General features: G+C 43.5%; 1 protein-coding gene across 2 annotated transcripts in view; it reads right to left on the minus strand.

The window, feature by feature from the left end:
• The window catches only part of SYN3 (synapsin III), a gene marked incomplete at both ends in the record, with an annotated part of 176,309 nt that overhangs the window by 18,816 nt on the left and 138,754 nt on the right, over positions 1-18,739 (minus strand). For both annotated transcript variants that reach the window (XM_080612029.1, XM_080612028.1), the window contains 2 exons: positions 2,522-2,664; positions 12,091-12,153. In XM_080612029.1, the coding sequence (XP_080468155.1) occupies positions 2,522-2,664; positions 12,091-12,153 (206 nt within the window). The remainder of the gene's footprint in view (positions 1-2,521; positions 2,665-12,090; positions 12,154-18,739) is intronic.

The following is an 18,739-nucleotide window of genomic DNA, read 5'->3' on the forward strand; positions in this document are numbered from 1 at the left end:
CACTTATGAAACTGGAAAGGAAAGGATATTACCCTCTTACTAAGAGCTGGTGGCAAGGAATATCTCACCCTAAAAGTCAGCACAGCAGCTAGCTTAATTCAAAGAGAACATTTAATGAGTCTTAAGTGGAATACCCCTGTTTGCCCCCAGTTAGGGTAAGGGTAGAAGCATAATTTCTGCCCCAGTTTTATTAGCCCCATGAGAAGTATTTGTGTTTTCTCTTTGCCGGTATTACAAGGACAGTCAAATGCTTTTGGTGGAATCTTAGGCATGTATCACATGCTGCTTATCTGCTGTTTTGAGACTGGCCCAAGGCATGGGCTAAGTAGGTGTTTGTTAGTAGTGTAAATCTGGAGTCACTGAACTGAAATCAATGGGAAACTGATCTCAAGCCTTGGGTCATGGGCTGGAAGGAAGTGCATTGAACATCTGGGGTGGGGAGGAATGCATGAGTCACCCTGCAGCATCCTCCCTCTGGCAGATGCTTGGTGCAAAGTAAACATATTCTGGAGAATTTCAGTACAGAGTCTTTTCTCAGAAGGAAGGGGGCTTTTATAGTCTATATGTGTGGGTGAAGGTATAAAAATATTGGGTAGATTCCATGGCTCACAGATCAAAGCAATTCACTCAGTATGACGCTACTGCAGATGCTGTAATTGCCTTTAAGGCTGAGATTTGCTAGCATGACTAATGACTTTGAGTCTTCTATTTGAGACACCAGTGAGAACTCTGATATTTTGGGTGCTTTAACCTCTGTCTTTGGATATAGTAGGGACTTATTTATACCATAGAAATGACTTTCTGTTCTGTCTGATGCTGGGACAGAAGGAACAGCTCCCGATGGGACTGACTGTATGGTTCTCCCAAGCTCATGTCCATAAACGTCTCTCAATATAAGTCAACCTTGTGGGTTAGCAAGTTGCTGGGTGAATTTTGCTGTTTGCTTTCTTTGCTAATAAGCTTCATTTCTCATTAAGGTGTTTCCAGTTCATGGCTGTTTTCATGTGAAAGCATTTTTCGTTTAGGAAACAATTGTTTGCGCAGTTATATTCCCGAGTGGGATTAGCTGTTAGTGTGACCGCTTTCTTTCCTCAATCATCTGGTATTATTTCTGATCCCTTTCTGGATGAGTGCGTGGTGAGTGTGAATAATAAACAAGGAGAGGATATGGTCAGGCTAACTGGACCTTTGTTTCACTTAGAGGCAGGCTGGAAGCAGGCTTTGGAGCCAAGGCTGGGTAGGTTGGCAGGAACAGGGAATTTTAATTGATATTTTAAACCTTCCTTCCTTTGGCCAATTTGCGCCAGACTCCCTCAGATGTTAATGTAATATTAGGCAACTGTGCTATTGTTGACCTGATAAGACTTAAAACAAATTTTCTCTCACTGAGTTCTCATGAAGTAGCCAAGTGTCCCACAAGTCCTTCCCATGAAGAATGTGACTCAGTCATTATCTAGTTTGCTTAAATACCTCTGTGCTAGGAATCCAACTGGGAATCTTAGGCAGCTATAGCTGAAAAATATGTGATCATGTACATTTGATTGTCTCATTTAACTATGTTTCACCAGAATTATGGCCTAGGTGTTTGTAAACACGAACTGAAAACTCACAATGTTAGGGGTGTTAGGCAACATATGAAATTTATCTGGAGATCTGAAGAATGTACTGCTGGAGCTGTTTACTTGTCCAGAAATTTGTGGCTGGATAAGGAGCTTCTGGAGAAGCTGTGTTATTTGGCTTTTCTCATCTACTGGTTTGCAGTAAGGAGAAACAGGTGTCTTACTGACTCTTGTGGTTTCATCTTTAACTGAGCTTGAGGACTACTGAAGTTTGGCTGCATGCCTTTAAATATTTTTAAACATACTAGTGCTGCGGGTTGCCTTCATGCCACCTCCCTCACATCCCAAAAGGCAGGGTATGTCCCTCCTTCTTTCCTTTCTTTGTATGCTTCAAGGAGCACAGATGCAAAATGCCCAGAGGAGCCCTGCAAGATGGCCAGGCTGAGGCCATTTGTACCTGGCCATTTGTGTGCTCTTCATGTAATTGTGGTGCCGTCATCTCCAGCTGGGGGAGGATGGGCTGTTGCTATGGGTTGGACACTGTAGGACTGCATGAGTTGCAGCTGGCTCAATCTGCTTTATTATTTTCCCCCTTGTGGGGAAGAGAGTGGGTCTGGATCCCACTAGAGGGTATGGAGAGGATTTTGCTGGGAAAGATGAGCCCTTTGACAGCAGGAGGGAGAGGTCACAGGTGATGGCGGAGCACAGTTGTTATAAAGAGAACTAACTGAATCTCAGAAACAGGTAGTGAGATTTGCATTCCAGAAATACTGAGCTGACTGTGAGTAATGGAGAAGATGATCGGTGGATGAGGGATCTGGGTTCAGATGTGGGAGGAGAACAGAAAGGCTATTCTTCAAGGAAATTAATCAGCTTCCTACTCCTGCCCAGAGCAGACATCGACTCAATCACATCCACAGCACTGTCTCCCCCATCTTTCTCTGGTATAGCCATACACTCACATGTAAGCCTTGTAGTTGCTGCCGATTTTCTGGATTCGGATGTCGTACTTGGAGTCAATGAACGGCTCAGTGGTGGCGTAGGTTTTTGCCATGGCTACTATGCTGGCCATGTCCCGGAAGTCGTGCTGGTTCTCAACTTTGACCTTGATTGCCAAAATACAGGGAAAAGTGACAAAGAGCAAAAAGAACAGGAATGCTTCGTGAGCAGAAGTCATCTCTGTGCCTGAACAACACAATGTCAGTTAGAACCCACACAGTCTGAGCTGAGGACAGAGCAGGGATTGTGTGATTTAAAAAGAGAAGTTCCCCAGACCAACCCAACCCAGAGCAAATCGGACCCTTTCTCCTTTCCTATGCACAAGCCCTGGTAAACCTGGCACCAGAGAGGCAGATGGCTTTTGCTAATGCTCATTGCTTTTATGTTACTTCAGAAAAATACTTGATCCCTTCAGGAGCATTACTTCATTCAGACACTGGAACTGCTATTTCCCATGTTGGGATGGATGAAAACAGAGTATTTTGGGTGGTCAGGAAATATAAACCAATGCCAGGAAACCAACAAGAGAGCCGGTTGTCTGCCACTTCTAGGCTTTAGTTCCCTGGCATTTCACATTACCCCCACTCCAGACTTTCTTTGAGGAGCTGTGCAGGTGTCCCGGCTGGAAGCAAGCTCTGCAGGAAAAGGATGTCACTGGGGCAGCCTGTGACTCTCGGAGAGATTTGTGTGAGTGCAGTGCCACAGGCATATGCGTGGGACAACTGGTTGGGTGTTAGACTTGAGTCACAGTTGGAAGTAAGAGGGCAGTGGCCTATGAGCTGGAGTTTTTCTGAGAAGCTGGCTTTTCGCTGTTTTGCATTCAGTCATGAGAAATGCTCTGTATCTTATCCAAAAACCAACCAAACAAAGGAAGGACCAAACCAGCGAGTGGGAGCTCTAACGATATGATCAAATCTCTACAAAAGCTCATTAATTCAGGAGAGAAAAACTGCACATCAGGTAACGAGGACATAGTGGACAGTTTCACATCATTCATACCATCAACCCTGGCCTTTAGTCTGTTGGCAAAACCATGTTTGATGCATCTGAGAAACATGTGTGAGTCTTGCTCCTTAGAGCCAGACGGATGCAGGAAGGGTGGGTTAATTGGTGAAAAAAGACCAACGGTGTGTGAAAACGATGAGCAAGTGAGTGGTTTTCTTTACGTATTACTTACACTTTGTAGTTCAGTAACACTTGGAGGCCACAGTTGGGGATTGCAAAGTGTCTACTTGCTCGTGACAACCTGTCATCTCTGCCGCAGAAGAGTTTTCTAGTTGTGTCAGTTTGTGTGTTAAAGGAGGGTGATGCCAGACTATGTGGAGCCAGCTGAAGGAAATGCATGCAGTGGTATTTGGTGTTTCCTTGCAAAGAACAAACAAAGTGGTTTTACATATCTGCCTTCAACCATGAGAGGGCAGGAGCCATCTTCACTAGAGAACAGAGGACAAGCTTGTTGCTAACCTGTTTTATTCTATTTAGATGGTTTTGTGCAAGCACCAGTTGTAACATGAGCCAAAGATGCAGCCACATCCTGGTGCAGAAAAGCTCTTGAGAACCGGACAGGTTGTGGGGAAGGTGAAAAGTGCAACTAGTTTGGCCTGTGACCATCTAGATGCCTGAATAAGAAGGAAAAAAGACTTTGTCTTTACTTCTCCTTTTGTTGAATGCCAAATACCACTAGTCCTCCTCCCTTTTGCTGCAGTGAGAACTGTGCTTTCACTATTCAGGGACCACTGAGAAAAGCAGCAGAGGAAGAAGACAGTCGTCTGTGGGGGTGGGAGGGTAGGAAAAAGAAAGGAAATAACAAACACAAAGGAGAAATGTAAAAGCAACCATTGCACGTCATCCAGGAGGAGCAACCTTGCTCTGGGCTGTGTTGTCCACCTCTGTGTCTGGGTCTGTGTGCAGTGCTGGTGTGGCAGGGCAGGGTGAGGTGGTAGGAATGCCCTGGAGGCAGCAGAAGGAGCTGGAGAGGGGAGCACCTCACATGGAAGGAGCCCCCAGCCTGGGCGCAGCTTGCAAAATCCCAGGGGGAACAACGCAGGCTATGCAGGGGCTGGGTATTTTGGGTATTTTTGTTGCACAGGTAAGAGCTGCGCTGGGCTGAAGTGATATTAAGCGACAGTAAACCCACCCTGATGAGACGATCACAGGAGGGACTGCACGAGCCGGCAACGCACAGTGTTGCAACATATTCTACTAGACCCTTTTGGCAATGGGAAAGACAAAAGCCATTATATAATGACCTACTTGGAATAAGGACATTTGTGGGATCTGAAACAAAGTGCTGCGCTTGTGCAGCAGATGTCTTTGGGCCCTGGCTGAAACATTTGCATCCCCAGCCCAGGAACATTTATCCCAGAGGCAGAGGAAGGGATGCTGCTTCCCCTTCCAATTTGGAATTAGATCGTATTGTTATTGCTAGCTGCATGCTCATCTTAATAATTTATTTAGATTTATTTAAATTTATTTAAATACAGCATGCTATGGAAAGGAAGGGTCCATTTCTTCCTCCTCTCCACCACCCTCTCCCTATGGTAAAGCACTTGAACGTGCTTTCTCCAATGTGCCTGAGGATTTTTGGCTGGATAAATAGAGGGGGACTCACCAGGGACACAAAGTAAGAAATGAAAACGAAGATGACTCCCACAGTGCACAGTTCTCAGGAAACAGCTCTGCCATCTATTCCTGGCCTGTGCCAGAGCGCTTCCCATGGACTTTTCAGAGAAAGCACCTCACAGAGGTCCCCTTTAAGGAGATCATGGCCTTATTTCCCACCAGGCATCAAAATAATCACCACACCAAAGCTGGAATCTGATCCACTGTTTGTTAATTGTTAGAGTTGGCCAAATTTGACAAAATAACAGCCGTGCCCTGGGTTAACACTGGTTTAGTCCAGGGTATGGTTATTACTTCATGAACAGGAAGCGCTTGTGTTACAGTCGAATTAGATTTATTTTCCTGCCTTATCTATCAAGTCCACCATTTTATTAGCCTTCTGCTTTTAAATTTTGTATAATTCATTTCCTCCTGCTTTGTAGCCCTTTTACATGTCGATAAAATATCCATTCTCCTAACAGGAGAAAAATCTCTAGAGATAACCAAAGCCAGGGTGGATGTAGTGTGACACCAGAGGGCATTATTTAAAAAGGGACTATTTAAAACAATTGCTTTAAGCAAACAGTTGCAATTCACCTAATAAGGGATAAATCTGCCTTCTAAAATGGCAGGTTAGTCACTGCATGAAACTGAGAAAAAAAGCTGGAAAGAGATCAACAGGAAGCCATTTTTTTTCCTCTCTCTTTTTTGTAACCTTCTTAGGATAAATGCAATATCCCATTAGCTGCATAGAGGAGTGCAAACTGTGAGTGCAAACACAGCCCCTGCCCCGGTGGCCTGTTTGCTTAGCTGTGCTGGCTGTTTGAGCAGGAATAGACTCATTCTGGAGCCATCAGCTGCTGTTTGCTGTAGCGTTTTAGTGACCTGTTGTGGAGAGTTTGGGCCAGTGTGTTGACAAATGCCTTTTCTGAGTAAGAAAGCTCCCTGGGATAGTCCCTGCTTCCCTTCTGGCTCTCTTCTCTAACCCGTGCACTGGCTGTGCTCTAGCATGCTCCCCATTGCTGCATTAGAGAGGGGAGTTCAGCTGGATCCCTGGGGACATGCGCATGCAGATGTGACTATCCCTTTGCCCTGTTGTGGCATCTCAGAGGCTGATGTTAGTGGTCTGCTATGTGATCTGGAGCTGGTACCCATTTCTATCCTCAGCCTGCCCAAGAAGCACTGATATTCCTGCCCCTGGCAGTCTGAGGGACTAATCAGAAAGAAACACCTCTCTACTATGGACCTTCTTTTGAGGCCTTCCTGCAAGACATGATTTTGGAGATTGGGTCCTGGCACTGTTAAAAACCCACTGTGGGTATTTCCTGTGTAGTCTGAGCCACTCCTGGGATCTGTGTGAGTGCAGGTTCCTGGGTAGAAATTTCTGCTTCCTGTCTTGTAGTTCCTGAATCTACTGTCTCTAGGATACCCTAGATATTCCTGGACACCAGGGTGCCAGGGCTACGGCACTCCTCTCTCATCTTTAGCCTAAGTACTGTATTGCTTACAGTCCCCTTTTGCTTTCATTAGTTAAGTGGCCACATGAAAGAATAGTCAGTCAGCCAAAGTGGCATAATTATAGTAGTCTGCTAGGGCAGCCCTAGCCTTGCCTTTCTGAGTGTCATCCAGAGGTAACTTTGCCTTTCAGGTTAAACCCACATCACTTTGGAGATGGCTTGCAGAAGCAGTTTCTGGGTCCAAACTGGGCTTAGAGGCAGGTTCAGCTGGAAGGTAAGTGTCCAAGACGGGCTTGGCAACGTGATGTTTGACTGAGTCTTGGTAGTCTTGTGAAAAGGCACAGACTGAGTATTTTCCTCAAGAGTAACTGGCATGGCCAAGTAAAATATGTGATTTTTTGTCCATCTCAACCTGCACTTAACACTTCTGTAGTTACTTTACCATTCTGGGACAACAGGTATGGCTCAGCAGGCATGGCTCTGCAGAGAGGGGTTCCTGAGTCTTTCCTTCACTCTTCCTCCTACTACTCCCTTTCTCAGAAAATACCTGATCCAACCAACACACACAGAGTTTAGGACTGACTTTGACCCACATCAAAATAATAGAGGCACAACAGAGTCTGCATTTCCTTATTATCCTCATGATGAAGTTCTCCATATGTTATGCTGCCTTTATGGCATTGAACCTTACAATCCCTACTAACTTCCTAACGAAGAGCTTCTCAGCCTCAGATCTTGGCAGCTTTGGTCCCCAGTGCCCTGGATCAGTCATCGTTTTCTGTGCCCAGAAAATGCTTCCAGACTGAGGTGCAAGAAATGGGGATGCTGTTTTCAAGACGGGTGGTACCTCCTTGCTCATGAGTCAGTGGGAACGCAGTGATTGGGCTGCTCTGTCGTGAATGTTACATGTCAAGTAATTATTTGTCCTCTGTAAAAGAAAATATTTGTTCCTTGACAAACCGAGGTAGCCCTTTCCCCTTCCTTTCCTCTTTAGCACACTGGATTTTCAAAGCTCTCACTTTTGGAACATTCTATTTCCAGTCCCGAGAGAGACAAGGTGACGAGCTGTCCTTCCTGATAAAAAGCTTGCAGTATTTTTACATTACAGAGTGGCTCTGTTTAGTTTGTGCTATACTTATACCAGGGGAAAAAAAAAAAAAAAAAAAGAAAAAAGTAGAGAAGTCTTTCCCATCCAGTAAGAGAGAAAATAACTCTGACCACGTTATTATGAACAACAAGTTTTTCTTCTACAACGTAATGAATTCATCTGAGCCAGGATTTGTATGGGGGAGGTGTTTTCATAATTATGGGGCAGGAGGGGACAGGAGGTGACTCTTAAACTGGCCAAATTAGAGAGGTCTAAAAATAAAGTAAGAGATGCAATATATATATATTTATTAAATTAGTATAAATAGCTATAAAGCCACATGAGCAGATACTGTTTTTCCTCTTTGCAGATCTGGCAGTTGTTTCCTTCTCATGGTCTGATCAGGAAGAGGTGAAGAGGCTCTTTGAGTGAATTTGCAGTGCTGGGCTCTGTTCCTAGGGCACTTTAGGGTCATGTTAGCACACAAATGGCAGATATCAACACACTCAGAGCTTTATTCTTTTCCATGGTCTCTCTGGCATTATGAGATCCGGAGTCAGGAACAAGCGTTACTCCATTCTCACTGCAGTGCTCACCCTATTCAACAGAGATGCCCAATCACTTCTGGGGTAGATGGGCTCAAAATGCACAATGCTTAAAAGTGTCTTGACCAATTAGAAGCTGTTCTGTGAACAATAGCTCTGCACAGTGAAGGGCATCTCCTCTCTGTGTCCATCCACAGTTTCCCTGGAAAAGTCCTTGAGTACTATTGACCCCATGAGCCCTGGCAACTTAAATACAATATGAGAAAGATCTCCTCTCCTGACTTCATTGTAAATCATTGTCTAAGCAGAATTTCTACAGATACCTTACTTGTATTGATACTGTTCTGGACCAGCAGAGAACACATACTATTATTTTCCAGTGCCAGCAAAATATGAATTAGCTCCAAATTTGAAAAGAGATATAATGATCGTCACGGGTGAGGCTGAGGAACATATGTCCTGTTTAGAGATGAGACTGAGGCCCCTTTGTCTGTCCAGGTAACGGCTATTCCTGGTGTCCCTGTTCAAGTCAATAGAGAGGCTGTTGTTTCTGGATTTCTCAATGTAGATTTCTAAAGATGCTTTTTATTGCAAATTTGCTTTATTTATCTCCACCTGCACCTTACATGCACTTGGCAGGAGCATTTCTATCACTAATGGTATACTTGCCACCCCTTTTGGTTCTGAGCTTGAACACTAACTGTTCCTCTTCCAAGCTAAAGACAGTAGAGCCTGTTTGTTACAAGTCCTAACATCGTTGTTTTAGCATTGAGGATTCCCTCTTCAACCTTTTGATTAAAAAATGTGGTGAGTGAATTCTGTGAAAATGTTGTGAAAACAAATGATATGTGAGAATGAAAGTCTGGCCATTATAATTATACTCTTTCTAGCCATTATTGCAAAATAATAAACGTGGCACTTCTTATAGTGCCAAGAGCCTTAGGAACATGAATTAGCAAAAGAATAAGGTAACCGTTGTAATCCTTCTGCTCTGTAACACAGAGAAACTAAAGAAGAATTGTGAAATGACACAAATCTCCCTGCAAGTCAGTGGTGTATCTCTTTGGGGAAGAGGCCTTTCCTATGTCCAGAGCTTTTCTGGCTTGTGGCCACTGCCTCAGTACAAATAAAGAATATCAGTGGGCTTCCCATCTCTGCTCACTTTTCTAAGTTTTGATGACTTCCATTATGTGTGATTTTATCATTAATAACAAGAAAAATGTAAGTACTTCCTTGACAATTTCTGCTGGTAATGACACTGTAATCTGAATGCTCTCATCCTTTGAAGCACCCATTACAGGTACAAATACAGGGCTCACTATCTTGGCATTGTTTGTTGCAGTAAGTACTATTTTTAATATTCACATGTGAACTTTGGCTAATAGGTTGGTTATTTTATACTTTGTTTCTTCAGTCACTGCTTTTATAGAAAACACGACCTGATGCAGGTGTTTTATTAACATTTACTTTCTTACACTCTTCTAAACCAAAAGCAAATCTCTCTCTTTCATATTACTTATATTTTACAGATAAAGACTCGTTATTTCCTGCTGTCATTTCCACTTCTGAAGACCAAGGCAAAGAAATCCTTTATCTCTCTGTAATCTCCTTATCATCACTGGTTATTGCTTTTATATTATGACGGTTAAAACCACTGTATTGTCTCCTGGAAACTTTCCTGCTCTGAATTACTTAATTGGAGGTTTGATTTTGCTTATTTATAAATGTTCTTTTTCTAATATACCCATAGTTCTACTTATCTATATTCCTCCTGACATCTTCTATGGCTTCTTTCTGTCAGTTCCACTGGGGCTTGAACCCTATTGTCTTAAAACCAACATGAAAACAAATTCCTGTAACTTGTCTATTAAACCAACAGACTTGTTTTTTATTTTATTTTCACTTTCTCTCTTCTCTTCTTGCTCTCTGCAAGGAAATGCAGTGAGACTTCAAGAAGACTAATTTAATCAGTCTCAACTTTCCTTTAGGCTGCTTGTGGCTGGAGAAGGGCCCAAATGAAATCCATAAGGTCAAAAAAGCTTCCTTCCCATTCCTTCCTCATCTACCAAACAGAGCAGTGTTGAAACTCTGTGCCCAAATCCACATCAGACTTTGCTTGTAGTTCTTAATTTCATAATGGACAAAAGTAAACTTGGCCTCAGACCAATATTTTCTTCTAAGATGCTGGATGTCAGCCTATCATCATCTGGAATGACTTCCTAAGTACCTGCCTTGTACCTCTGCATACAACTATGCCCGAATTTGAACAGAAATGTTTTTCTCTTATAACTTGTGACAACAAAAATTAGCATTACTAAAGAATGAAGTAAGAGGGAAAGTGAGAGGTGGAAGAAGATCTGGTGTCTGGTGCAGAAGACAATAGGTAAATATTCTGCTGAGTGTTTTGTCTGGAAATACTGTTCAGATTGGGGTACTTTTCTCTGATTCTGCACTTACTTCTGTAGTCACTGAGGGTCCTTTATGTACAAGAGAGACACATGAAACCCTACCCACATTACAGGTCAAATTGCAGACCAGAGAGATCCAGGACTGCAGGATCTCAAGGAACTTGAAACCATTCCTCAGCAAGAGGTTTCTTCCTCCTGGTGTTCCAGTTAGGATTTTGCTAATGAAATCCTTCCTAGGGACATGTTCAGTGGCTCACTTTACAAGCAGCTCTAGGCTGCCTCCATGTACTCTAATTCAATGACACCTCTGTCTGTTTAACACACACAGTACCATATTTTAACAAACATTTCCTGCTTATTTAAATGTTTGTTCTTTGATGCTGAAAGTCAACTTCACCACTGGCCCAGGGATCTGAGCCCACTTCCTCTCCAGCAGCTACCATCCAGACAGGGGAACACTGTCACCAAAGCAAGGAAGATTATGAGAGCTTCCACTGCAATACAGGAAGCCAGAATGAGCTCCTATTTCCAGAGCACAAGCAAACAAGCTGGACCAAGTTTAAGTCTGGTGTACCTATATATAATTTTAAGGTGAAGTATGAGGCTGGGAGAAGGTCTGCCTGCTCTAGGGAAACACTGTGACAGGGGTACAAAGTTCATGTACCTCCCATTTGGATTCAGAGATGATAAGTCAGGATTTCCTACTTGTGAACAAACCAAGTTTTAGGCAGATAGGGGATGCTTTTTTACAAGGTATATACAAGAAAGTGGAGGCTAAAGTGCAGCAGGAATGTGCTGGCGATGCCTCACTGAAAGGGGAGCCCAGTCACCCCAAGAAACAGGGGCTGCTAATTCACTGGGGGAATAAAGATCCCAGAGAGCCTGGGAAAAACAAACAGGTCCTTCTGGGGAGTGAAATGTTTTTCAGGATTCCTTGGCAGGCAACCAGCCATTCTGCTTTGTAAGGTCTTGTTCTTCCTTGCAAGGAGGAAAAAAATAACTGAAGGGCTCCCGTTTTATTGAATCAGGTCATCATAATGCTCTCAAAAAAGACCACTGCTCCTCATTGTGAGAGCTATGGGGTGTAGCTGCACATTACAGGTGCTTGAATAAACAACATTACCACTTTCAGGAGAGAAGAAAATATATAAAAGACGAGCCTAATGACTTCAGCCCAGCCAGCTTTTCCCCCACTCTTCACAACCCCCCTTCCCGCACCCCAGACAGCCTCCAACCCAATACCACTGCCTGTCTCCGAGTGCGTGACAGCAGAAAAAGGCCTTTTCTCCCACAGGAACAGCCAGTGCAACCCAGATAGGCTGCAGGGAGGTTTAACCCCTTCTCTGGCTGTCCACGCACCGTGTACAATCACAGGAATGCTGTGCCACATACATAGCTGTTTTCTGAACTATAAGTGCTTTTTCTGTAACTTACCTTTCCCATTCCAGCATGAGCATGTCCCAGCTTGACCACTACAGGGAAGTTTGGAGTTGTGAGCTGAAAGACAAAAGAAGGAGCTTCTCATTAGTTATTTCATTCCAGGCACTGCATTTGAAATAATTTACTTTTATTTAGTAGCTTTTATCCCATTCCTGTATGCTGATGGGAGAACAAAATGGTCAAATAAAGATTGTCCAGGTGGTAGCACAGTAAGGAAAGAGCTAACATGGATCGCCGGATACATATGATTGAAAATGGAGGCCAGGCAGAATTCCTCAGATCTCACCTACCTTTTCTGCCTGATAGCAGTAACCTCTAAAACCTTATTTTTTCCTGGTGCTTTTCCCACACTGTACATATGGATGTGTGTACACCCCTATGCATGTAAAAGAAGCTGCACATGCAAGTGTGAGTCAGTGAACATTTTCAGATGCTGAGAATATCTGAATTGTGAGAAAGACAAGGGTTAGTTGTTTTTACTTTTCCACATAGACTACTTTGACCTTTAATGTGAGTGTGAGCAGTCCTTCAGCAGCTTCCATTCTCCTCTCATCAGCAGTGGTGGGGGACAGGAGAGAAGGAACAGGGGCCAACCCTTGGGTGCAACTCACAGAGTCCATCTATTCATAAGGCCTCTTCCTCTCTTCTCTAACTTCAGGGGTTGGTATAGGGAATAAAGGAAAACAGAGAAGGGTTGGAATCAGCAATAAGAATAGGAAAAAATATGTCATGTCTTCTCCCTGGCTTGTGTGGTGTTTACAGTGGGCAGGGTCCCCTCATCCGAGCCACGCAACTGCATCTTAGTGCACATGTGGGATTTTACTTTGAGAACTGCAAGTGTCCTCTCTGTCTTCTATTTCATGCTCACACACGGATTTACTAGGAGCAGAGAGCAGGGTGGCTGGACTGATAGAAACTAGCCAGGAGTAACCAGGATAACATATACACCATACCTCACCTACATACAGGTTAGTGCATTTCTATGCCTCTGCTTGACATTGCTGTGGTCTTCACCTTGTCCTGCTCTCCTGATTCTTGTGATCTTAATGCTATCCCTTCAGTGCGTAACCTGTTATTTGTTATTGCATATTCATTTTCTTTAATGGGAATTCTTTCAGAGGATACTTTTGTCTTTACCTAAATGCCTGAAGCAATGAGCTCTATTCATTAAGCAGTTAACATGGAGATCTGGCAATGGGAGGGAGTTGAATTTTGACAGATAAATGGCTGTCCTATTTATTTAAGTTTAAGAATGGATAAACAAATTGTTCTTGTGCTAATTACCAATTGTCTGTACGGACAGGCAGGCGCTACGCCCTAAAGATAGAATGGTGCTTCAGTCTCCATCTGTGGCGGCTCACTATAAATAACAAAATTAGCAATGAGCACTGATATGTTTTGCTCTTCAGTTGCTTATGTAAAGGAATGTCACAGGAGAGCAGAGCAGGGAGTGCATCATGCTCTCCAACAACCTCTGTCACTTGTAAGGACCTTCAAGCAGAAAGTTGGAAGATCCTCTTGAGACCACAGAATGACCACAGCTGCAATAAATCATGGTCCCGGCACAGGCAGAGACCAGCACCCACTCTTTCAGCAAACAACTGCGATAGGGGCCCATCTTGAAGCCCCATGGTTAAGCATATGTCCAGGCACGTGAGTTTGTGCTCTATTTCCCCTTTGCCTCTCTAATGCATTGTAAGAGCCTGAAACTTAATTTGCAGCTGACATAAATGAATGAGTGGAGGACTGCACCTGAGGCTCACGGAAGACAGGGCTGTGGATGGACCATGCCAGGCCTTTAATGTTGGAAGATGAAAGGTAACCTAGTAGTTAGGGTACCCAGCTGCTCAGCCTCTGGGAGACCTGGCTTGCTTCCCAGCACTGTCATCAGTGCCCCACGCTCACTGTTAGAGCCAAAGCGCTGGCAAGCCCTGGCCTCTCTTCCCTGTTTGTGAGCAGAGGCTGCAGCTGTTCTTACTGCATAGGAAAAGCAAAGTGCATGCTGCGAGCTGGCCTGATACCCTGCCAGGGAGGCCAAAGAAGTGTGCGGGATAGATAATGTCCTATCACTAGCTCAGAGCAGCCAGAGGCAGGAAGCAACGTGTCTGCCGCCCTGTTTGTGTACCCTACCTGTGGGTTTTGCTGAGGGAGCATGGCTGAAGCATGGGGCCTGGGAGTGGGAAGCATCTGTTTTCCTGTGTACAAGCAAAGAAAGCTGGAATACAATAAACAACTCAAGTTTACTGCTAGCCTTAAATAAACCACCAGCGGTGACAGCTGTCTGTTCAAACCTCTCCCTTCCTTTTTGCTTCTTGGAAACGTGAGCTCAGCTTTCTTGTAAGGCATCGTCTTGTGCCGCATGAAGGTGACCAGCTGATGCCAGAGCATGGCACATACACTTAGCTGCATTTTATAATGGGTTTATCTAGTGACAATTGAGTGACCTGACTCTGTGCTGAAGTGGAATCGAAAGCTCTCAACAGCCCACAGGACTAAAGCAACCAGAGTTCACAATAACCCAATAATGGAGCTAGGAAGCCCTTGCTGAAGTGGTGGAAACCAGCTGAACTTCACAGCAGTCAGTGTGGATACTTCCAGCTTCCACTGGGATCTTGTTGGGACTCAAGTCCCATTTCTGTTGCTAACAGATAGCCAGCCAGCATACTTGGCAAGGAACCAGGTGGATAGGGGAGCCAAAAGAAGGGAGAATGTATCATACACGCGACTATGAGGCAATTCACACAGATACATAGTGAGAAGTTCTGGGGGTGGCCACAGCCACCACAGAGGTAGACCCCTGAGATGAGTATTTACACATACTAAGTCATAGATTTACAGGAAAAGAAGATGCTTATAATGAAATGATAGCACCAAAGTTTAATAAGAAAAGCATGTTTTTGCTGAGATGATGCAAAGAAATATGTCTGTGTCTTTCTATGTGTTTGTTTATGTGTTCTAAGGGCAGTATTTTCTTGGAAAATGGGGAAAAACATTTTGATGCTTTCAAAGTGTGCATGAACTGTTGACAGTCTGGTATAGATGATGTCTGCAGTTTTTGGGATGGGACTGTGGGATGGGACTGTAGCACTGCAGCTAGCTCAGTGATCAGACTCAGGGTGTTAGTTCATATGCATAACTCATCCCTTTGAATTAACATCCCATAAATGTATTCCCAGATGTTGTCACACAAAAGCCTTCAGATGGCAAAGTTTACATATGTGTCTAGAACTTGGTGTATGAAGATGCCTGTTCAGAGTCAAGCAGGAGTTTGAAGCCTGAACTTGGAACTCAGCAAAGCCATCTTTGGTAGGGGTGAAGGGAGAGTCGTGAAGTTATTTCCAGCTTACAACACTGGTGGCCCAAAGTTCATAATTTTAGCCCCTGATTTTAAGGGCTCTGCTTTGTGTGAAGTGTCACTGCAAAGATCACTTTGCAGTTCATCGGTATTTTGGCACTGGTGTGTAAAAGTGAGTGCTGGTATGCATGCATTAGCATCTATTTGAAAACACATGGCTGTAAACTATGACACTTTCCCCTTTACCCTCTGTCCCCGCCTTCCAACAAATACTGAGGTTTTCAATATTTCCTTTAAATACATGAATAGTTTCTGTATTTATTGCTGGTGGAGCAGTAGAACAGTGTTGGATCTAAATTGATCTGAAAGGAGGAATCTTAAGATGAAACCTGATTTGCCCCATAAATACATTGCTTTCCACTCTTTTGTTCCACTGAGGCCCTCAAGATCTAAGGTGTCTGGTTTTGTGTACTGTCCTGTAGTCCATAAGCAATGCAGAATGTCTCTTGATTTCCTTCTGATGTGTTTAGTTTTGTGCGTTTGTTCACATTATCTATCTCATCTCATACGGTGTACTTCTAATTTCCAGTGTAATACTTTCTTCTGCAAAGCCTTTCCAGTCAATGCTAAAATGAATAGTCCAGGGTGCAATGACATCATGGATAATATTAGGAAGGACCTGGGGAGATGGAGACATTAAAACTTTGGTCTCTTGGCACCATTATTGTATTACCTGGTGTTTTCAATAAGGACAGAAGCCCCCATAGCACAATGTACTGTAATTTTTGTTTTACCCTTTCCCCAGAAGTAATACTGCAATTTTTCAAGCTTTTATAGTCTAAAACTGACCTTTCTGTTTATTTAGCTGCCTGTAGTTTTATGACGACAAAGTCTGTTCTGGGTGGGTACTTAATGGATTATGGGAATGTTGTTCATGCACTTGAGAGCTAAATGTTGAAAGCAATTGTGTGTGGCACTTCCCTGATGTCAACTTGGAGGAGCAGTGAATATATATAATTTCCTGTAAAAGCAAGGTAGCTGATTCAAACCTACAGGAAAGTAATGATGTCATGACACAATGTCATTGTGTTTATGGAACTATCTTCCTGAAAATCTGAGCTGAAGATCAGCACTGCTTGCATGCCAGCCTTGCCAGGCATGGCAAAGTCAGAGCTGTATAGTGAAATACAGAGGAGAGGTAGCACTCCCTACTGCTCACTTAATTACTTATGAGTTTATGTAAAGAACAACTGCATGCAGCATGGATCACTCAGTGGATTAATACCCCGTGGAGGTCTGTGGTAGCCAATGACTATGACTATGACAGACAAGTCCTTCCCCTCTGCTTTTTACCAGATCAGAAATACAATGAGCAATGGTGGGAGACGATGTCAAATAATACAAATTCACATCGCTTCTTTATTAAAGACACGTGATATGGATTCCTTTAAAACACACACATGACTGTAAAACACATATTTAAAACACATTCATGACTGTATTGTAATTATAGCACAACGAAGAAAACATCATTAGCTGACGAAAGAGGGCCTATGCTCAGATGAAGTAAATCCTGAGAAGGACTAGGTATTCTCAAGGGTCTCTGAAGGAAGAAGGACATAGGCGTTATGGTGAGAAAAATGATGGGATACTTGTGATAGAAGGAGTTCAGTAACAGCTGGATCAAGACAGCATTGTGCAAAGTAGGACCTGAAGCAGTATGGTGACTGATAGATGGGATGTCAGCTGGAACGCAACAGTGCTCCTTCCAGCAAAAGAGAAAACAGCATATAATTTTAGGATGAGTTAAGTTTTGCAGAGCTTTATTGAGCTGGGTGATGAAATCAGTGCTCAGGATGAGGTGGATGATTTAGTCCATGGTAGTTTAGTGTAAGGAAAGCTTGTAATATAAAATGGGAATAAGCTAACACACTTTATGCAAAGCACTGTGAAGGCAGAAACCAAACTTTTAGCAAGCAGGCAGGCTCTAGAGGTGGCATAAAGAAGAGGCAAGAATGAGGCTGCTGATTCATTAAAGGTTTTGGGGGTATAGAAAACATTCAGCACTTTGAAGGGGACCTCACTGCTGCAGGCCTGGATATCTGTGAGAGCAATGGGAGTACCAGGAATGACAGCAAAGCAAAGGGTAAGATTTAAGATGCTTTAGATGGCTGGACTTCTCATTTCTTTTAACACTGGAGCTGAGACCTCCAGCTTCGGATAGGAATGAACATAGCGAATAACTAAATGCGGATATGACATAAATCAACTGTGCTATTAAATTATGTCAGCAGTGCCGTAGGGTGCGAAGATCCTTCAGGGTGGTGAAAATATATCCTTTGGTTCCATCGCTGCTTTTAAAAAGCACAACACACACACAAAAAAGGAAACCCAACAACAACATGACTTAGTCCCCACATCCCTGAGTAAACAAACCACAAACCAATGTTTCAGGGCTCCTAACACTTGCTGTGGTTAGAACAGGTCATGGAGGTGAATGGAAAGGGTTAAGCACAAAATGGAACTTTCTGTCATTAATTCCACCTCTAATGTTACTTAACTTCTCCTTTATTTGAGACAGGATGCTTTTAGGTTCCCAGAAGTCCCCCTCAGCATTTGGAGGATAAGAGTGTGAGCATTTGATATTACTCTCATTCCCTTGGAGCTTCAAGTGTGAGAATTCTATGAACTTCTCCAGACAACCAGATGCTTAGCAAAAAAGAAAATAATATAGTGTGTGTGTGTATGCCTGTGCACATGGTTGCATTCACACACATGTCTAGCAGTCCTGGTCAATAAATCCCCATCACCACACCTTAAAATACAGGCAAGTTTTTTTAAAGGTTGTTATAAGTACATAGAAAAGTTCAATTTCTTCATGCATGGTGTTTGCTTAGCCAGTATTTTGCAGTGTTGCCTTCAGGGAAGCCTGTTGTCTCTTCTTGTTTGTTGGGAGAATGAATACATTCTCCTTATATTGAATCATAGAATGGTTTGGGTTGGAAGGGACCTTAAAGCAAATCCAGTTCCACCCCCTGCCATGGGCATGGACACCTTCCACTAGACCAAGCTGCTCAAAGCCCCATCCAACCTGGCTTTGAACACTGCCAGAGATAGAATCATAGAATCATAGAATAGTCAGGGTTGGAAAGGACCTTAAGATCATCTAGTTCCAATCCCCCTGCCATGGGCAGGGACACCCCACACTAAACCATGCCACCCAAGGCCTCATCCAACCTGGCCTTGAACACTGCCAAGGATGGAGCATTCACAGCCATCCACAAACATCCACAACCTCCCTGGGCAACCCATTCCAGTGCCTCACCACCCTCACAGTAAAGAATTTCT

Source organism: Psittacula echo (assembly GCF_963264785.1).
Source record: "Psittacula echo genome assembly, chromosome: 1".
NCBI classification, from domain to species: Eukaryota; Metazoa; Chordata; class Aves; order Psittaciformes; family Psittacidae; genus Psittacula; species Psittacula echo.